At 40.8% G+C, this 21,467-nt stretch overlaps 1 protein-coding gene across 3 annotated transcripts in view; it reads right to left on the reverse strand.

The window, feature by feature from the left end:
- Positions 1-21,467, reverse strand: part of rbms3 (RNA binding motif, single stranded interacting protein) — a 129,939-nt gene that overhangs the window by 72,475 nt on the left and 35,997 nt on the right. For 2 of the 3 annotated variants that reach the window (XM_087848039.1, XM_087848038.1), the window contains exons 2-3: positions 20,821-20,999; positions 8,841-8,899 (exon numbers count right to left, since the gene is read on the reverse strand). In XM_087848039.1, the coding sequence (XP_087704165.1) occupies positions 8,841-8,899; positions 20,821-20,999 (238 nt within the window). The remainder of the gene's footprint in view (positions 1-8,840; positions 8,900-20,820; positions 21,000-21,467) is intronic. The other variant, XM_087848041.1, reaches the window with a different exon arrangement.

Here is a 21,467-nt window from a genome sequence, read left to right on the forward strand (position 1 = left end):
ATCAGTTCTCACACTAACTATAACGGGTGCTGCTTAATTTTGGAGTGTCCATTTAATTAGTGGGGGGAGGAAACTCAAAGCAGATGTGAAACTGGTTAAGTCAGTCACCACTAATCCAAATCTGAGACCCTTTGTTTGACAGCACATCTTCAGCGTCATCAGCATAGCACAGCTGTGTTGATATAACTGGAGCTTCAATGGGCAGAAATGACAACTACTTAAAAATAAATGCCAACATTTGTAAATCAGAGCTGTGTGTAAAATAATTTCACTCACTAGTTTTCTGATTAACTTAGATCTAAACACCAGTGAGTTATTATACAACATCTTTACTTTCAGCCTTCACTGTGACGTTAACCGCACGTCCATGGCTGTGATGCTTTTGTGCTGACAAAATGTGTCCAGAAAGACAAACACCTGCCTGAACAGTCACGCATATCGAGGCCTGATAAAATCATGGAAACAATTGAATTCATTTAGAGTAGCGCAGTTATCGAGATCTTTTTTTTTAAAAATCTCATTTGTGTAATAATTAAAAATGAAATTCATTAGATTTGTCTATTATCACAGCAGCAGGTAGCTATATAAAACCCCACTATTAGTAAAGTGTGGTCTTAATAGCCTTATTTGGATCCATCTGCGATAATATATATAAAAAAATTGTTACTATTTATTTCTGTCACATAATTTACAGAATTATTGCAGCAAACCCTGTGAAAAACTGAGAAAAAAAGAATAAGTTATACATAAGAAAAATTGTATTTTTAGTGCCAATTAAGCCTGTGTTAATGATTACATCTAATTCCTGTTTCTTGCATTAATATGATGATTTACATTTGATTTCTTAACCTATATATTATGTTTTATATATAACCTATGTATTATGAACTAGTCTATTACGTAACAGTAAATTAGTTATGGTAGTAACATTAAACAGAGTTAAAAGAAAGCAGCTTGGGTGTAATCATATTTACAGCATTTAAATACCAGACTGATCTGTAATGTAACCAACAGTCACTTCTTGAAGCCGTTCTGTTTACAGTGACTTACTGATCAGCCGAGAGGCTCATATCTAACACGTTCTTGTGCTAAAGCAGCACAAGAGTGTCTGTCTCAGGAGCCTTGTACGCGCTCTGTAAATAAAATATTGAGTTGTAGGCGTGTAATCTTGCTCTGCCTTGCACATTTAAGTTGGTCCTTACATCTAAAGACATCAGGGAATTAGTGTGCATTTTATTCTCCTAGCACAGGTGTGTGTTGCTCAGCCCTGGCACCATTCACTCTCCTAAAAGCAAGAATGATGGAGACAGTTTTTTTCTCAAAGTGCTCATCTCACAGACTGGTTCGGTTTGACAAAACATCAGCCTTGAAGAGAATGTGCCATTTGTTTTGAATCTATTCATCACTCAAGGAGAGTTCTCTGTTTTCTGAACATCTATTTGGCCTTCTCTCCAGAGAGGTCTGAGGTCAAGTATCAGTGACAGAGTGCACCCTAGAAGCTGGTAGGGATTCATTGTCTTCCTCAAGGACACTTCAGAAGCCTGGACGCTTGTTGAATTGACGAGCACATGCCTGCCTTTCAAGCTGATGGACAGTTCTGCTGGTGAATACACCAAACTTCTGTCCACTTTGTAATTTGTAAATCATACAATACAGTCATGGTAAAAAGAAAGTACCCCCCCCCCCACAAAAAAAAAGAGCATCTCAATTCTAAGGTTTTTACAGGTTTAACATAATAAACTGTGTCATTACCTAAGTAATAACCTAAGTAAAAATGACTGGCAGAATAACAGTTACTTGACTAACTTGAAGTAATCATTTTCTGGACTAGTCTCTTGCATATTTCTGGAGGAATACTGCTTCAGGTTGAGGTCTGGACTTCCACTTCTCCATGGAAAAACCTTTTCTTTTTCAGATATTCTGTTGTAGATTTGTTGGTGTCCTTGGTATCATTGTCCATTTGTATGACCCAATTTGGAACAAGCTTAAGCTGTCGGACATCTGACCTCACATTAATATCTTGAATATTTTGGTATACAAAAGTTTATGGTTGACACAGTGGCTGCAAAACAAACCTAAATCACCACCACTGTACTTGACAGCTATTATGAGGCGTTAGTGGTCATATGATGTTCTTGATTTTTGCCCAAACAAATTATTATGGCCAAAGGTCTCCACTTTGACTTTAACATGCTAACGGAGGTCTGTAGAGACTGAGATGCAGCTCCTGGGTTTTTTGCAGTTTCTATCAGAATTGCACAGTCTGAGGTGAATAGGGGTGAATTCGGCAGGTCCACTCCTAGGAAGATTGGTGACTCTGTTGAATATTTTCCACTTGTAAATTTTTCTCACTGAAGATTAATGGATGTTAAATTGTCTGGATAATTCCCAGATTGATAAGGCATCAACAGTTGTTTCCTTGGCACTGCGTACACACACGCACAGATCTGAATGCAGACCAGCAAACTACTTTAATAGGTGTGCTCTCACTTACTGATGATCACATGATCAATTCCAAATGATTGTTTAGTCTTAGTTTCTCTTAATGAAAGCAGCAAGAAATGCTTATTCATTTTGGTTTAGGTTTTTGTTAAATAATTACATGGTGTAAGGACCATGTTATTTTTACTGTCCTGAGATGCCAAATCTTAACTGAAAGACTGTGTGCTTTCTATTCAAACAAAATGTGAATGTGATTGAACACATGTTATAAGTCTACATGACAAAAAATGAAAATCTAAAACATTTAATCATTCATGTTTGTGCACTTGACCCTCTCCTCTGTGGTCATTCCAACAAATATTCCACTTGTGATAATACAAAAAGAAAGTGATAAAGTGCACACAAACATGCACAAATGGATTCATAGACACCGACGGAAGGACAGATAAATATGAGCATGAACACACAAACACACACACCACTAGATTCAATCCAATCTCTTGAGCTCCTGGCCTTGGTTAGCATATTCTAATGGCCCAAGTACACAAGGAAACACAAGGAACTCAAAGAAAGAGACGAAGCAATGGAGGAATTTGGGGTTGCAGTGAGATGGGAAGAGAGGGCAAGCGAGAGGCACAGGCAGACTGAATTTTAAGGGAGGGGGGGTTTTACTGGAGACATGGAGACAGCGAGAGGGAGGGTGCTTGCTTTAGGAAATGGAAGTCCTTTACAATCTAGTGGTTTCCTGTCCCTTCCTCTATCCTGTGCAGCATACACTCTCCCTCCCTCAGAGATCCCGCTATCAACAAAACTGCCAGTGTATTTAACACCGAGCTGCCAACAAAGCATAGGACTTTACAAACATAATACTTTTATTTCAGAGAATAAAGTAAAACTTTTATTTTCTTTGTTTACTTAATTAAACAGTAATTCTAAAAACAGTGCATCTCATTTCATGGCATCAAACAATATATTTACATTGCCTTGAAGAGGAAACATCAATTTTTCAGGGATAAAGACCAAGAAAAACATCACAGAAACTGAGATCACATGGTTCCCGCATGACAGCAAAAGTATGCAAACCAATCGAACTGTGCGTCTCCTCGGCCTGCAGGGGAAGATGGCTTTATTTATGTACCTGTCTCTTTGACTACATTTTTCATGCTTTCTGGCTCTCTGTTGCCTCTCTGCATAGTCTTCCTGAAAATAAAAGGCTGTCTGCTAAATCATCAGTTTCAAAGGGTCTCCTTCCTTTTCTGTCAGCCCCAGTTTATTTTTACCCCCTCCCTCCACCTCTCTGTGCCTCCACCCATCCATCCCTCCCTTTCCAAGAGAGCTCTCTGTGCCAATTTGTACTCTCTTAGTCACGCTAAGCACTTATCTTGTCCCTACTGAATGCCTTTGCAATCAAACCAACACTTATCCGGTTGTAAGGCACTCTAATGGCCGACTGATAATGAAACTCCTTCATTGTGAGTTAACAACTGGCTAAAAGATGTATGAAGTCTACATCACAAGCAGCGAAATTGCTGATGAGAGCCACAGCCTGTAATCGCCTATGTTGCTGCAGCTAGTGTATTATGGTAGACTGTGCATTAAATATTATGCATCAGTTCATAGCTTGTTGTACAGGGATTGCATTCTGAAAAAAGTTTCTCTCGTGTTTAGTTTCCATAGTCATGTCTGCAATATAACTAGGACAGGGTGGCAAGTTTTCAAATGTAATTTTTATTTATTTATTTTTTACAAGGAACAAAGACACCAGCTTCGTGTATGCTCTTACCTCTCATGCTGACTATTACAGGCAACGAGCTGTGTGAACTTTTCTCTGGATTGATTAGTCAACAGTACCAAACAAAATGTGAGTGAATGTGATTAAAACAAGCTGTCAATTTGTCTTCTTTGGTCTGAAGCCATTAACTGACGTTGCAAAACATCTGACAGCTCGCAGACTGTTCAGTCACAGTCTGACTTTTATTCATATTATAATAAAATTTTATTCACTAAACTTTTTATCTGACTTGAAATTGAACTCAGAAGAGAAATAAAAGTCTGTGCAGTTACAAATTCTGGACTCTAAATATAAAACCTGCATAGAAATAGGGTCCAACCTCAGCCACTTCATTAGGTACACCTTATTAGTAGTGGGAAGGCCAGTTTGCCTTTATAAATGCATCAATTCTTCACTGGGACAGATTCAACAATGTGCTGGAAATATTCTACAGAGATGTGATAGCCCCACACAGTTACTGCAGATTGGTTGGCTGCACATCCATGATACAAATCTCCCACTCCATCACATCCCAAAGCTGCTCTATTGGATTGAGATCTGGTGACTGTGGAGGCCATTTGAGCACAATGAAGTCATTGCCATCTTCAAGAAACCAGTTTGAGATGATTTGAGCTTTGTGACATATCGCATTACCCAGCGGGAAGCATCCATCAGCAGATGGGTATATTGTGGTCATAAAGGAATGGGGCATGGTCAGCAACAATACTCCGGTAGACTGTGGCACTGAAATGACGGTCACTTGGTACTAAGGTGCCCAACGTGTGCCAAGAAAATATCTTCAACTCCATCACACCACCAACAACTAATCTGAACGGTTGATACGAGGCGGAATGGATCCATGCTTTCATGTTGTTTATGGCAAATTCTGACCACATCCCCTAAATGTCAAAGCAGAAATCGAGAGTATTCAGACCAGGCAACATCTTTCCAATCTTCTATATGTTTAAAATGTAACCTGAGTTTCTGTTCTTGCCTGACAGGAGTGGTGCATGGTGTGGTCTTCTTGCACATCTGCTTTAACATTCAATGTGTTGTTTTAGGTTTAGGCTGCCTGTCTATTAGCTCAATATCTGGCTATTTTCTCTCTTTTAGACCTTAAAGACAACTGAATGGAAATTCCTAGAAAACTTGTCTGAACAACAACATGACACTTAAATCACGTTTCTCCCTTTTCTTCGTAAAGCATCTTTGGGTCCACTTTAAGCAGATTGTTTTGGCCATGTCTACATGCATAAATGTATATATATTATAAATGTATAGAGGTGCTGCCATGTGATTGACCGATTGGATACGAGCTGATTAGCCGATGCACAGGTACAGTGGGGCAAAAAAGTATTTAGTCAGCCACCGATTGTGCAAGTTCCCCCACTTAAAATGATGACAGAGGTCAGTAATTTGCTCCAGAGGTACACTTCAACTGTGAGAGACAGAATGTGAAAAAAAAATCCATGAATTCACATGGTAGGATTTGTAAAGAATTTATTCGTAAATCAGGGTGGAAAATAAGTATTTGGTCAATAACAAAAATACAACTCAATACTTTGTAACATAACCTTTGTTGGCAATAACAGAGGTCAAACGTTTACTATAGGTCTTTACCAGGTTTGCACACACAGTAGCTGGTATTTTGGCCCATTCCTCCATGCAGATCTTCTCAAGAGCAGTGATGTTTTGGGGCTGTCGCCGAGCAACACGGACTTTCAACTCCCGCCACAGATTTTCTATGGGGTTGAGGTCTGGAGACTGGCTAGGCCACTCCAGGACTTTCAAATGCTTCTTACGGAGCCACTCCTTTGTTGCCCGGGCGGTGTGTTTTGGATCATTGTCATGTTGGAAGACCCAGCCTCGTTTCATCTTCAAAGTTCTCACTGATGGAAGGAGGTTTTGGCTCAAAATCTCACGATACTTGGCCCCATTCATTCTGTCCTTAACACGGATCAGTCGTCCTGTCCCCTTGGCAGAAAAACAGCCCCATAGCATGATGTTTCCACCCCCATGCTTCACAGTAGGTATGGTGTTCTTGGGATGCAACTCAGTATTCTTCTTCCTCCAAACACGACGAGTTGAGTTTATACCAAAAAGTTCTACTTTGGTTTCATCTGACCACATGACATTCTCCCAATCCTCTGCTGTATCATCCATGTGCTCTCTGGCAAACTTCAGACGGGCCTGGACATGCACTGGCTTCAGCAGCGGAACACGTCTGGCACTGCGGGATTTGATTCCCTGCCATTGTAGTGTGTTACTGATGGTGACCTTTGTTACTTTGGTCCCAGCTCTCTGCAGGTCATTCACCAGGTCCCCCCGTGTGGTTCTGGGATCTTTGCTCACCGTTCTCATGATCATTTTGACCCCACGGGATGAGATCTTGCGTGGAGCCCCAGATCGAGGGAGATTATCAGTGGTCTTGTATGTCTTCCATTTTCTGATGATTGCTCCCACAGTTGATTTTTTCACACCAAGCTGCTTGCCTATTGTAGATTCACTCTTCCCAGTCTGGTGCAGGTCTACAATTCTTTTCCTGGTGTCCTTCGAAAGCTCTTTGGTCTTGGCCATGGCGGCGTTTGGAGTCTGACTGGTTGAGGCTGTGGACAGGTGTCTTTTATACAGATGATGAGGTCAAACAGGTGCCATTCATACAGGTAACGAGTGGGGGACAGAAAAGCTTCTTACAGAAGACGTTACAGGTCTGTGAGAGCCAGGGATTTTCCTTGTTTGAGGTGACCAAATACTTATTTTCCACCCTGATTTACGAATAAATTCTTTACAAATCCTACCATGTGAATTCATGGATTTTTTTTTCACATTCTGTCTCTCACAGTTGAAGTGTACCTCTGGTGCAAATTACTGACCTCTGTCATCATTTTAAGTGGGGGAACTTGCACAATCGGTGGCTGACTAAATACTTTTTTGCCCCACTGTATATTTAATGAAGTGCCAATGAGTCAAAATTGACACCATGTGGCATTAATCTTAGTCTTTTATTTTATTTATTGCAAAGAAAAGTCAATACATAACTGTTCATTTATTCATTTTTTATCTTCCCATGTGGTTGTTTAAAACCCAAGTCACAAACATATTGTATTAGCTGAAACAGCTTTTCCACAATATTTTTTATAATAGGTGTAAATCTATATTGTGGACTACTTTCTACCATGGATTGATACATAGCCGATGTATTTGAGCATCAGATGTGCACAGGTTGGAAACAGAGTGTCAGCATCCATTAGAGAGATTTCACCCAATATCGTGGCTCACTGACGTGCTCCTAACAGCATTTTTATACAAAAGTACAGCACTGGTAAACACTAATAAGCTTTAGACTTTCAAATAAACTGTGTTTGCCTGGGATTGGTGAGCAATGAAACCATATCATCACCCATATCCTGGAAATAAAATTGAAAGCAGAAATTACGTTTCGTTTTCCATTTAATTTGTAAGCACTCGTGCAGTACGATCAAAAATGATAACTTTTCCATACTATAAAGAAGCATGAACACGAAGACATAATTGGCAGACATCACAATTATGAACTGGAGGCCATACTGAAACAGGTTTAGAAAAACTAATTTCACAAAACACCGATGACAAAAATTAATGAGCCGAGAAAGAATAACTGATAACTATCACTGGACTTATAGAGTTGTCTTCCCTTCCTTTGGCTGTGCTGTAAAGCAGTCAGGAAAGGCATTTTAATATGCGCTCAAGACTCCCAACCATATTTGATTATGTGATGGTGAAGCAGGTAGCAGCAAGATGAAGTTTAAGATTTACATAACTAGCCAATTAGAAAGATTCAAGATAATGAGTGAAGTAAAAGACTTTCCAGAGGAGCCTTACTGAGATTTGGTTTTCCCATTATTATGTTAAGACAAGCAGGAGTGGAATCAAAATATTTTATCCTTAGTAATCAGCACAGATGAAGACTTAAAATTCACATTACCATTTCTCCTATCAGAACCAATCAGACTGGGTTTTCCTTCACTCACACCATCCAACCTGAAACGGTGATTACAGGACATTTGTGCTGTTGTCCTAAACCGTGTCAGGATACCTTTGAGTACAGCTCTGACAGATGAGCAGCAATCATTCTGAACGCACGCTCTTGTGTGCCTCTTCAAAAGCAGACGACTACAATCATATTGATTAGTGCTTTGTTCAGACCACTCTAACAATCAAGCAGACCCTCATCAGAGGACACTTGAGTGAGCCCCGTTTACCGCAGAGACGATTTGAAACATATTGTGTCTATTGTCTGGTGTTCTCCATCCTGATTTTGCATACGACAACAATACCAACAGCTTGCTTTCAAAATGTGCTCAACTCTGAGTATCATTAGAGAGCAATCCTGAAATCATCATCACGGTGAAGTTAAGCAAAATAGAGATTCTCTAGAAGTGCATCATTACGATAGATTAAAGGATAACATGGCCTTTATAGTCAGCGGTGGTGTGTTCACCAACACATGGACTTACACTGTCGGTGTTTAAGTAAAGGAAATGGTCTCTATAAATAAAGACTTAAATATCAAATCTAGATCTGAGGTTGTGAAGTAGAGTGCAGATACTGCATCCTTGCAGAAACAAGTAGGATGAAACTCACTCACCTTTGCACTGATTGGTGTTTTTGTCCAAGATGGCCTTTGTAGAGACAATTTTCCCATATCTGCAAAATAAAAACAACAACAACAATGTAATATTCTGATTTGCTGCTGGCCCATTTTTAACATCTGGAGCAATATTAGTTATTTGAGTCTTGGGTAAATATTTAGCTGTGCTGCAGGGTTATAATTCTGGTCTATCGTTGAGTCACAAGTTTGGTCCAGTCAAAGGGAACAACGCAGTGATGGACTACCACAAAATACGTACACGAAATGGTCACCACAGGATGACTTGCGTCAGAATTATTAACAAGATAGACACACAACCTCCATCCAGCAGATGGAGGAACAAAAAGTCTGTCCCTCCATCTGCTCCCTCAACCAACTTTTAATGTCTCCTGTCCGATTCACCACCTCACTCTCTTATGTTTGACACCTCTGCCTCTCTCTTTGTCTACTTCCTTATTTCCCCCCACATCCCACTTCTATTCTTGAGCTTTCTGTTCTTGGGTTCTCAGAAAGAAGTTAATAATGTTTCTTATCAGACCAGTCTTTTAGTGCTCAAGGAAAGAGAGGAGAAAGAAACAGACAAAACCCAGAAAGAGGCTGAGAAGGTATGAAGAGAGAGGATAACAGAGACAGAAAGGAAGGTAGAGTCAGAAAAAGACGAAGACGGAAAGCTTGGATTGTTGAGATCAGCCTGGATCACTGCCTGGCTTTGTGGATGAGACTTTTAATTAATGTTTTCACACTGGTGCACAATGACTGACTGGCTGGCTGAGTGACTATCAAACAGATTGACACTCTGCCCAACAAGCTCGCTGACTGGCTAGCAGACTGCCTGATACCCCAGGTAAAGGATGGAAGTATATTCCCTCTTCTGTTTGAGAGATGGAAAAAAAAAAAAGGGAAACAATGAAGGTAGAAGCAAAAACAACTCAATGAGAAAACAATGCAGAAGCTTCCTAGCAAAGGAGGTGAGAAAAGCAGGGGAAGGGTTGGAGAGACTAAGGAATGTGAAATAGACAAGGAGAGGGAGAGCAGTCAGTCAAAAGATAAAAAGATACTAAAGGCGAGCAGGAAGTGAGATAGTCCGGGGGAGATGGAGAGATAGTAAGAGGTGTTTAATAAAGAAGAGATCATTTAGTTGTCAGCATCAGGAGAGTCTCTGTCAGCCAACTCTGTCATTAAGAAGAAGAGAACCGAATCTAGCTCGCCTGACAGCCTCATATCAAACTCTATTGGGACAGGAAAAAAGGCTTTAAAGGACTGCTATCACACCTAACATGACAGATGAGCAGCGTATGATCTCGCAATTGGCAAAGAGAAAAATCACTGTTTTTGTCAAAAATCAAACATTTGAACAACACTCAGTTTTCACACATTTTCATTCCTGCAATTTAAATCCATATCTGAATAGTATTTACAAACCCGCTGATTGTCACAGGCTGAAATCAAATCTGTTTGGCTGATACTACTTCTTTCCCAAAAGTCATAGCTGGTGGTAAATAAGGTCTTTGGCCTGCAGCTGGTGGAGCCAGCCAACGGCTGCAGACGTGGAAAACACTCTGAAGAAAACAAGCCTAATCGCCCACACGTATACGCAACGGCACAGATCAAAAAAAAAGAAAAGAAAAAACCTACACCAAAGCAGTAATCACACACACACATTACACACACCATCTGGCAATAGCAAGACCAACTCTCAGTGACTTCTACATCGGCATGACTCAAGTGCATGTGACCGAACACTTGAGCATGCAAATACTTGTGTAGGTGTAATTACGTGTGTGACAGAGTATGTTTGTGGAAGTTTGAATCCATGTCAAAGATCTCATACATCATCCACGTGTTTTGCCAACTTGTTTTTCCCAGCAGAAGTGGACTCTGGACAGCGGGGGCGTGGGGGGATGGGGGTGCCTGGGTAGTTACACTATGAATCTTGAAGAGAAAAAAAAATGAAGAAAGAGGAAAACAAAAAACATGTTTCCAATGTTTGGGTACATTATTGTCAGACTGTGTGTCCACCTGTTCCCTCTGTAGTTACGCAGGTTAGCGAGAGGAGAGGAGAGGAGAAGAGAGAGGATGACGTCATGGCCTTGGGGAAATCCTGGGTCCTATTACAACAACAATGCACCATCCAAATCGGTGATTCAATGGCAACATTTCATTTTATCTGGACAGCTACAACAATCTACTATTGTGCAGAAGAAATGGAAAAAAGTATTGATAACAGATCAGATGGTTAAGTGAGGAAATTTTAGATCATGGAATAAGAGGAGAGGAAAGTGCAGAATGTCCTCTTCAAGTCCCAACTGGAACATTTTGGTTGATTCCAACAGAAACCTGGAGTGAGTTCAAATAACATCGGCCTACACTTCAATCAATAGCAATGACACGTAAGAGACCCATAAAAACTACTGAAATACTTAAAACATACCAATAAAAGACTACAAGGAGCCAGAAAGGAAAGGTCAGTACTTCCTTATCAATTACTTTCCATTGTGCCTAAAAAAATAGTGAAATTTGTTCTGAAAAATATCTGGGGATGTAATTTTACTTCTAATTTAAAGTAATTCTCCAGGAAGCAAAAAAAGTGGTATAACCTACAGCTACATGTGTAACTTTCCTTAGAAGAAATTAGATTATTTTCTCTTTTTCCTAAGCACCAAATGGAGGGTTACACCTATTATTTTCATTGTCAATTATTCTGTTCTTTCTGTATTTTAAAGTGAATTTGTATTGACAGGTTACAGGCTAGAAGTTTGAGTTAAATCCCTGAAAAGTCACGGTGAGCCAAAAGAAAAACATACCCTTATTAATTCTAAGGTTTCAGACAACCCTCAGATGAACACCACCACAAGGCTTATTACACAGAGTCCTTTAACAAAATACTTTGGAAAGAGAAACAAAATACATTTTCTGTATGACTGTTTCAGTCTCTTCAGTTCATTGAGGTCTGTGGACATTTGTTTATGCACAGCTCTCTGAAGGTCCCACCAGAGAATTTCAGTCAGGATGAGGTCTGGACTGACTGGGCTATTGCAACATCTTAATTTTTTTCTTTGTTAACTGTTCTGTTGTAGATTTCCTACTGTGCACAGGATCATTACCCTGTTGCATGAACTAATTTGGGCCAAGCTTTTGCTGTTAGAAAGACGGCTTCAGAGGACTCAATGGTTGACTCAATGACTGCAAGATGCCCAGGTCCTGTGGCTGCAGAACAAGTCCAAATCATCACCCCTTCTCCACAGTGTTTGACAGTTGGTATGAGGTTTTTGTGCTGATTTGCCACAGATCTCTATATTGGTCTGGCTTGTCCAAAGGACAGAAGTCTTGTTCCAGAAATCTTGTGGATTCTTCAGATGCAACAAATCTAAGCTGTCATTTTCTTTTTAGGGAGAAGAGGCTCTTTCTAACGAACTGAGGCCTGTGGAGTCAGATGTAGCTCTTAGTTGGGCTTTTTGGGGAAAGAGAGTTGCCATTTCTCTGACCCAGGGGTCACCAACACGGTGCCCGCGGACACCAGGTCGCCCGCAAGGACCACATGAGTCGCCCGCGGGCCTGTTCTAAAAATAGCTCACCATAACAACTTACCAGTAAGCTGCATCTATTTTTATTTTTTCTTGCCATTTTTTTAAAATCACAATTGCATTGGTGTCAATTTGTTAGAGATAATAAATATACAGTGGGGCAAAAAAGTATTTAGTCAGCCACCGATTGTGCAAGTTCCCCCACTTAAAATGATGACAGAGGTCAGTAATTTGCACCAGAGGTACACTTCAACTGTGAGAGACAGAATGTGAAAAAAAAATCCATGAATTCACATGGTAGGATTTGTAAAGAATTTATTCGTAAATCAGGGTGGAAAATAAGTATTTGGTCAATAACAAAAATACAGCTCAATACTTTGTAACATAACCTTTGTTGGCAATAACAGAGGTCAAACGTTTACTATAGGTCTTTACCAGGTTTGCACACACAGTAGCTGGTATTTTGGCCCATTCCTCCATGCAGATCTTCTCAAGAGCAGTGATGTTTTGGGGCTGTCGCCGAGCAACACGGACTTTCAACTCCCGCCACAGATTTTCTATGGGGTTGAGGTCTGGAGACTGGCTAGGCCACTCCAGGACTTTCAAATGCTTCTTACGGAGCCACTCCTTTGTTGCCCGGGCGGTGTGTTTTGGATCATTGTCATGTTGGAAGACCCAGCCTCGTTTCATCTTCAAAGTTCTCACTGATGGAAGGAGGTTTTGGCTCAAAATCTCACGATACTTGGCCCCATTCATTCTGTCCTTAACACGGATCAGTCGTCCTGTCCCCTTGGCAGAAAAACAGCCCCATAGCATGATGTTTCTACCCCCATGCTTCACAGTAGGTATGGTGTTCTTGGGATGCAACTGAGTATTCTTCTTCCTCCAAACACGACGAGTTGAGTTTATACCAAAAAGTTCTACTTTGGTTTCATCTGACCACATGACATTCTCCCAATCCTCTGCTGTATCATCCATGTGTCTTCAATTTTCTGATGATTGCTCCCACAGTTGATTTTTTCACACCAAGCTGCTTGCCTATTGTAGATTCACTCTTCCCAGTCTGGTGCAGGTCTACAATTCTTTTCCTGGTGTCCTTCGAAAGCTCTTTGGTCTTGGCCATGGCGGAGTTTGGAGTCTGACTGGTTGAGGCTGTGGACAGGTGTCTTTTATACAGATGATGAGGTCAAACAGGTGCCATTCATACAGGTAACGAGTGGGGGACAGAAAAGCTTCTTACAGAAGACGTTACAGGTCTGTGAGAGCCAGGGATTTTCCTTGTTTGAGGTGACCAAATACTTATTTTCCACCCTGATTTACGAATAAATTCTTTACAAATCCTACCATGTGAATTCATGGATTTTTTTTTCACATTCTGTCTCTCACAGTTGAAGTGTACCTCTGGTGCAAATTACTGACCTCTGTCATCATTTTAAGTGGGGGAACTTGCACAATCGGTGGCTGACTAAATACTTTTTTGCCCCACTGTATGTGTATGTATATATATATATATATATATATATATATATATATATATATATATTAAAAAAATTAAATATTAAATATTAGATCAGCTCTAGCTGGTCTCCACGGAAACAGTTGCTGTAAAGACCAGCAAAGGTGAGGAGGAAAACATGGCGGAAAAAAGAAAGAAAACATAATTTTCACAGTGAATGGGAGGAAAAGTTTTTTTTAGCACTGTGAAAGATTCATGCGTGAGTCTCATTTGCGGGGCGACTACAATCGTTAGAAGAGTGTCGGCTATGTCCAGGAACTTGGCCGATCAGTTGGATTTGGCAAAGTGCAGGTGGTTTAGCATCCAGTGTGACGAGTCCGTGGACAGCAGCAGTACAGCACAGCTGATGGTCTTCATCCAGATGGTGTTTGATGGTTTCTCCACAAAAGAAGAACTTCTGACACTACTGCCGCTAAAGACAACTACGAAGGGAGTTGACATCTATAACGCGGTGAAGGAGTTTTTCGCGAAGAATAAGGTACCGTTGGAAGAGCTGGTATCAGTGACTACCGACGGGGCTCCTGCTATGATTGGCCGACATACAGGATTCATCGCTCACTGTAAAGGTGACACAGAGTTCCCAAACTTCATGCATTACCACTGCATCATTCACCAGCAGGCGGTATGCGCAAAGGTGATCGGCTTCGAGCACGTCATGACTCCCGTTGTGAAGATCATAAACAGCATCCGCTCCAGAGCTAAACAGCACAGAACATTCAAGGTGCTATTGGAAGAGCTGTCAGCTGAATATGGAGACCTTCTACTACATACGGAAATCCGATGGCTCAGCAGGGGACGGATTTTGCTTCGTTTTTTGTCACTTTTGGGTGAAATCAAAGAGTTCATGCAATCCAAAGGGGAAAACACATATCTGCTGGAGGACACTGAGCTAACCTAAAATCTGTTTTCTTTGGCTTCATAGAAATGCTACAAAGCTGAATAACACTGTGCTAAGCCAGAGAAGAATGTCTTTCTGTAGCATCAGTCTGGGTTAGTTTGGTGGGGGGTAGAACTGACTTTTAGAATGACAGTCTTTCAAAGATGAGCCATGTGTCCTCCTCAACACATGGAAACTCCTCCGAATCCTTGCCAAGACTACTGAAATTGACAGCATTTTCTAGACTGCCGAGATTTAAGGAGGGATGTCGATACGAAACTCAACGCACCCCGTTTTGGCAGGCTTGAAAAAATCTGTGTGCAACCCTGTCTATGTGTCTGTGTGTGAGTGAAGTGTTAATGACAGTCCTCAGAGGGCCCTCACAGCATCAGATCTGTGTTTTCATTCCCTTGTGGAACACAGTCAGCCTATGGATGCTCACCGTTTGATGTCTTCGGAACCACAGTTCCCACCCACACCAACGTGCATCATTTCTGCATCTCTCCAGGATATCTAAGAGTGTTTATATACATTATGTATATGTACGCGTCCTGTGTGTTTGCAAATTGTGCAAGTTCTGTCAGAACTTGTGCGTTTGTCTGCATGTGTGCGATTGTGCATGCATTAGTGTACGTGCAGGTTGGTCTCTGTGTGTGGTAGCTCCTAATTGGGGATCCGATACAGCTGTCTTGTCTCTCGCATTTCCCTCATTTTCCTCCCTCTCTGCCAGTTAGACTCACGCAGACAAACACAGAGGGAGGACCGAGACTGCAATGCTTCAGAAGTCTTCAAATCCATTCCCCATATGTAGTTTAACATCTTTAGGCACTATGAAGAAATAAAGTCTTGGACTGTTTCCATGATGAAAAGCCAATGCGCTGTGAGTTTAGACGATGGCTTAATGTCACTGAAACATTAAGTTTGTCTGCCAAAAGACCTTTTCCATGAAGTGTAAATCATAAGCTCCCAGGCTCTCCAGTTAGGTGGCACATTCAAGAGTTAACATTATAGCAGAAAAGTAATTTGTGTCCACGACAGAGTAAACAGCCACTAGTATAAACAACAAAAGAGCTGTCTTTTATCAACTTTTTTTGTTTGTTTTTATTAGATAATGCTGTGTGGTGATCTATGTCAGAACAAACTCTAATCTGAGTTAAAGATAGTTTCATCTCCACTCCATCCTAACCACAGCGCTTCAGATAGTTCAATATTTCATTTAGGATCTTACAAGCAGAGGGTTATTTTTAACATTTAAATAATTTCTAAGACATTAAGGCCTTGAGAGCAAAAGATCCAACATTATTTGCCCAAAAAGAAGAAAAAGTCATCCAACAGACTTCTTTAGTCTTGAATAAAGCACTACGAGTTATTCTGTGGTGCCATTAAGTGGTTAAGAAAAAAATAAGCCAGACTGCACAATAGCCTGGAAAAGGAATAAAGTCATTTTTAATAACAATATTTTGCTATTTTGACACGTCAATATGGAGGCTCAGCAAAAGAGTAGAAGATCTTACTGGACCAATACTGGTGCATGATATATGTAATACAGGTTATTAGTCATGCATATTTTTTTTTTTTTTTTTTTTACAGTTGCTTTGGTTTAATTCTTGAAATAAAAAAATTAAAATTAAAAATTAAAACCTTCAAAATATAAGGAGCCTTTTCAATGTATTTGCAAACATTTTAGGTAGAGCCTGATTAATTTATCTGTAGACTGGTAGCTGACATTTGCTGATGTACCACAAGAAGCACTTCCAGCTGCTAACTCTAAGGCAGGAGTGGGGGAGCTCAAGGGCCGGTGTCCTGCAGGTTTTAGATCTCACTCTGGGTCAACACACCTGAATCAAATGATTAGTTCATTAGCAGGCCTCTGGAGAACTTGGAGACATGTTGAGGAGGTAATTTAGCCATTTAAATCAGCTGCGTTGGATCAAGGACACATCTAAAACCTGCAGGACACCGGCCATTGAAGCCTGGAGTTCCCCCATCCCTGCTCTAAGGGATGGAACAGTGGATCGTTTGCCTCCATCACCCGCTGTCCCAAGCGCATGATCTGATATCCTCGTGTCGGTGTTGTTCCCTTTTTTTTTTTTTTTTTTTTTTTTTTTGCCTGTCCCGTTTGGCTCTTTTGCCATCAGAATTATTGTCTAAAGGCGAAGAAAGATGCCCAACGGATTTTCTTTACCAAATTGACCATCCCAGCTTTGCCGTAATGGTCCATTTGATTCACCTTTTATTCTTTATTTTATTTTCACTTGCTGAATACGGGACAGACTTGACTGGGGGAAAGAAAAGGGAGAAAGAAAGAGGGAAAGAAAAACAGTTGAGAAGAGGGACGGGGGAAAAGGGCAAAAAACAGAATAAGCAAAAGAAGAAAAAAAAAGAAAAAAAATACATGTATCGATCACCTGGATCACCTGTTGAGAAAGAAAAAAGAAAACAAGCAGAAGAAAACGAGAGTAATACAATAAACAACATCACAATGATGACACCGGCCATTGAAGCCTGGAGTTCCCCCATCCCTGCTCTAAGGGATGGAACAGTGGATCGTTTGCCTCCATCACCCGCTGTCCCAAGCGCATGATCTGATATCCTCGTGTCGGTGTTGTTCCCATATCATCATAATAAATGTTGTTCCAGGTTTAACATTGCAAGTGACCAATCACATTGTTGTGATGTCATACTTTTGCGACTTTGGAAAAAACCACCTTAAAAAAAAAAATCTACTTAACTTGCGAAAAACCGCCTCTGTCCGCCAATACAGCAATTTGAATTCGTTGCATTTCAGCAGTATCCTGGTCACTTGAAATGTCGAGCCTGGAACGACATTTATTATGATGATGTGGGAACAACACCAACACGAGGATATCAGATCATCCACCCCAAGCATCCTCTGTCATAAAAACCCCCTGCATATCATTGTTCACTAAATCCATGAACTTTCTGTGGTCTTTCTTTCCTCCAGCATTGCAACTTAACAAGCAGCCTTTGTCCAATAAATCCACTATCACTTCTCTAGCCTGCACATGTCCCATGTTCATCTCAGGCTGGTCTCTCTAACTTTATCTCCAAAGCTTTCAACCCGAGTTGTCCCTCTGATATACTCATTTCTGTGTCGATACCTTGTCCATCCCAGTCACTCCCAGTGAAAGTCTTGGAGTCGGCTCTGCCTTTTCATTTTTTTTTAACATTTATAACTCATCATGTTTTAAAATCTGATAAATGCAAATAGGAGAAACACCATTTGAAAAAAATGTTATAAGTGCTGACTCCAACTTCCAATATAGGGGAGATGTTTTTCCAGATGCTGGTAGTACTCTCAGAGTTTGGATTAATTGTCACTTTCCAGGGAATTTTTAGAGGTCTTAAAAATACTATATTCCTCAGGCTCTAGTTTAAACACATTAAAAAATGACTAGGTACAGCTGTTTACAATATGGTTACAGTTTGAACAATATGGCTCCCATAACAGATTTCTCTAGCAGCTGAACATTTTTACTCCATGAGTTTCACTCTAATGTAATCAGTAATATCACGGAAACTGACATTTAAGATGGAAACTCTGAAATGTGTGGACAAAAAGGTATTTGTAAGGTTTAAGTTTCATATCCATCAACCACAACAGGAAGCACTTTTTTTAAGATCATCATGAGCCACACTGCAGGTTTTAACCACAGATTAAGTTATAGATCGATATGCAGACAGACAGCTGGGAATCAAGCGTGAGAGAGAGACAGAAAGACAACAGGGGGAAGTGAAAGCAAGTGAGTGAGAGAGAGAAATTGCCCTTGTGCTCCACTTTAGATTCCGCTCACGTTCTGCTCTGTCCCCAGACGTTAAAAGTGTGTCCATAGTTTTGGCGACCGGGGGAGTGATTGGAAATGTCAGCTGACAACAGCACTTTTCACTGACACTCTGAGAACTGGCACGGAGACAGAGAGAGAGAGAGGGGGGAAACAGGGGTGAGGGAGAGAGGGAAGGGCGGACAGAGAGGAAAGGATGGAAGGAGGAAATGAGGAGGATGAAAGAATGGTAAGGGTGTGTGTGATGCTGATGGGAGGTTTGGTACAAACAAAAAAAAAAAAAGCCATGGTTGGCGACCAATTATGGATGACGCTGAATTGAAAGAGTGTGCATGTCGGTATGTGTGCATCAGTGTAAGTACTGTCCTCCTGTTACTCACTGCAAGTGTGCATGAAAGAAAGGCCTGTTTGTGTGCGCATGCGTGCATATCATGTAAGTGACTGACAGGAAGCTGCCACTCAATCTCTTTCCAAAAGCTGGAGCAAGTTAGAAACCCAACACTATGATGCTGCCCAACAGCACACGCACCCCTCCCCTCCTCCATGACCTTTCCTAAATGTTACTGGCCACTTGGCACACTGACTGGGCCTCTAATGAAACTTTTATTGGCCCCCATTTTTCACCCCGTTTTTCCAGAACTGCCTCCAGGGCTGAGCTGAAATACAACAGGCTTGAACTGCAGCTGACACACAGAAAGGAAAGATACAGTGTGTGCATATGTGAACGTGTCTTCGCATTTTATTTTTTATCCGTCTTCTCTGTTTCACAAAATCTATACAATCAAATTGCTTTTGAAAATATTTAAAGCCCATAGCTTCAAGACAAGCAATCACTATAATTATTAACATATAACTCACTAATTACATTTGATATTATCGACCAACATAAGCTAAAAGGCAAATAAGAAAAGCAGGTTTAAATTGTTTACAAAAGTTAAATGGGAAATGGCAGCAGTACTAATATAGAGCTTTTTACTGTAACCAACCACCAAATCTCACACACATTCATATAAGCGCATTTTCCCCCCCTATACCAAAGCACCTTGTCTAACATTCACGCACACATCCTCACTCTGACAGATCCATCAGAGGCAACTTGGGGTTCAGTACCCGACCCAAGGATAACCTCGAGCCAGGGAGCGAACCACCGACGTCCCTATTTGTAGACAACCCACTCTACCACCTGAGCCACATTTGGGATATGTAGGGATTAAATGTGCAGGACGAACTTTTAACATAAAGAAACAATAGAAAAGGACAAAGCTAGATATTGAAATTAACAGAGTACGGCCCTATTACCTGTCAAGTGTTTCTGCTCTTGCAGCTTAAGTTACTACATTCAGTGATTAATCCGGAAAAAGTACACTACAGTATTATCACAGCAGCTGTTGTGTAGTATTATTATTCCAATTACAGATAAATTGATATTTTTTAAATGTCTATAATAATTAGCTTTTAACAAATGTGACAGGATCCCCTTAAAAGAGGAAAAGAAGCTTAGAACAACAAAATCATGTTGAAAAGTCTCATCGTTTTTTCAAAACAGTAACTCTGCATATTTCTGAACCTAGTCTAAATCTGATTAGGCACTATGATGAGAACCCTGATCTAAAATCTGATCAGGAAACAGCTGCCTAATGGGTTAAAATAAACACTGGACCAGAGTTTGCTCAGACGTAACAAAGCTTCTAAAAATCAAAATATGCCTTCATCAGTTCCAATGGCAATCTTCTAAATCACTCTAGATATAGCCATTACTAAAATATTCAGATGTTTATCAAATATAGCTGCTGCATAAAGTCATCAAATTTTAGATTGAACTGGTAATTTGATGCAATTACATTTCACACAGCTCATTTATATTACTATTAGCATGGAATGTGGCCTGATCCATCATATTGTCATCCATGTGAGAAGTAAATCTTCATGTGACTGAGGAGTTTCAAACCTCCACCGATGGACAGGAGGATTATTTATCTATCCTTGTGTGTGTAGATGACGCAGGGCAGAAAGGAGCGGATGGGCTAGGCCCAGCAGGGTTGTGTCTTTTCCTCTTAGGAAGCAGAGAGGAGGAACACAGGGGTCAAGAGCGAACTGTTGATACCCATTATAAGCTCCTGTCACACTCACGCAACACTAATTACCACAAGCTGAACTAAACTGAACTGAGCGGGAATGAACTGAACTCAGCTGTACTGAGGACGTTTAATGCATCTGCAGGGTGAAGGCAGGGACAGTAGAAGAAAATAGAACTCACGGCTGGCAGAGTTTGATGAGGTCCTGGTCGGTAGTGGCAGGTGGCAGGCCTCTGATGTACAGGTTGGTCTTACTAAGTTGCTCCATTAGCCCTCCTCCCTGACCTCCACCACCTCCTCCTCCTCCTGTGTTGCCAGGGCTGGGTGGAGCCATGGGTGGAGGGGGAGGGGCATAGGACTGCTGCAAAGACAGAAAAACATGCAGAAAGGCAAACGTCACATTAGGTCTTTACTGCTATGTTTGGTGTCACATGAATCACGTATTTGATAACACCGCAAAAAAAGTACTTCACTCCAGATTCGGCTCCTCGGCTTTACCCCCCCTAAATTCCATCTACCAATCTCTCATCCACATCTTTTCCTGTCCCAATTATCTCTTTATTCTAGAGGAAGTACATAAAATTAGGAAAGCATGAGCCTTGATGTTCATGGTACCCAACCACTGGGGCTTGCCCGAATAGCAATAGCATGCTGTGCTGAATCTTCACATAAGGTTCTGCACTTAATGACAAGGCAGTAGGGACTTCCTTTCAGCGCTGACTGGAGTGTAAAGGTGCAGTGACTTCTACAGTGATTTAGATAAGGAAATGTTTCAAACCATTGATAATTTTCATGAAAAACAGGTTTGTTTGTGTGTGTGTGTACAAAT

The sequence above is a fragment of the Neolamprologus brichardi genome, chromosome 11 (genome assembly GCF_056152115.1).
Source record: "Neolamprologus brichardi isolate AB-2024 chromosome 11, ASM5615211v1, whole genome shotgun sequence".
NCBI lineage: Eukaryota > Metazoa > Chordata > Actinopteri > Cichliformes > Cichlidae > Neolamprologus > Neolamprologus brichardi.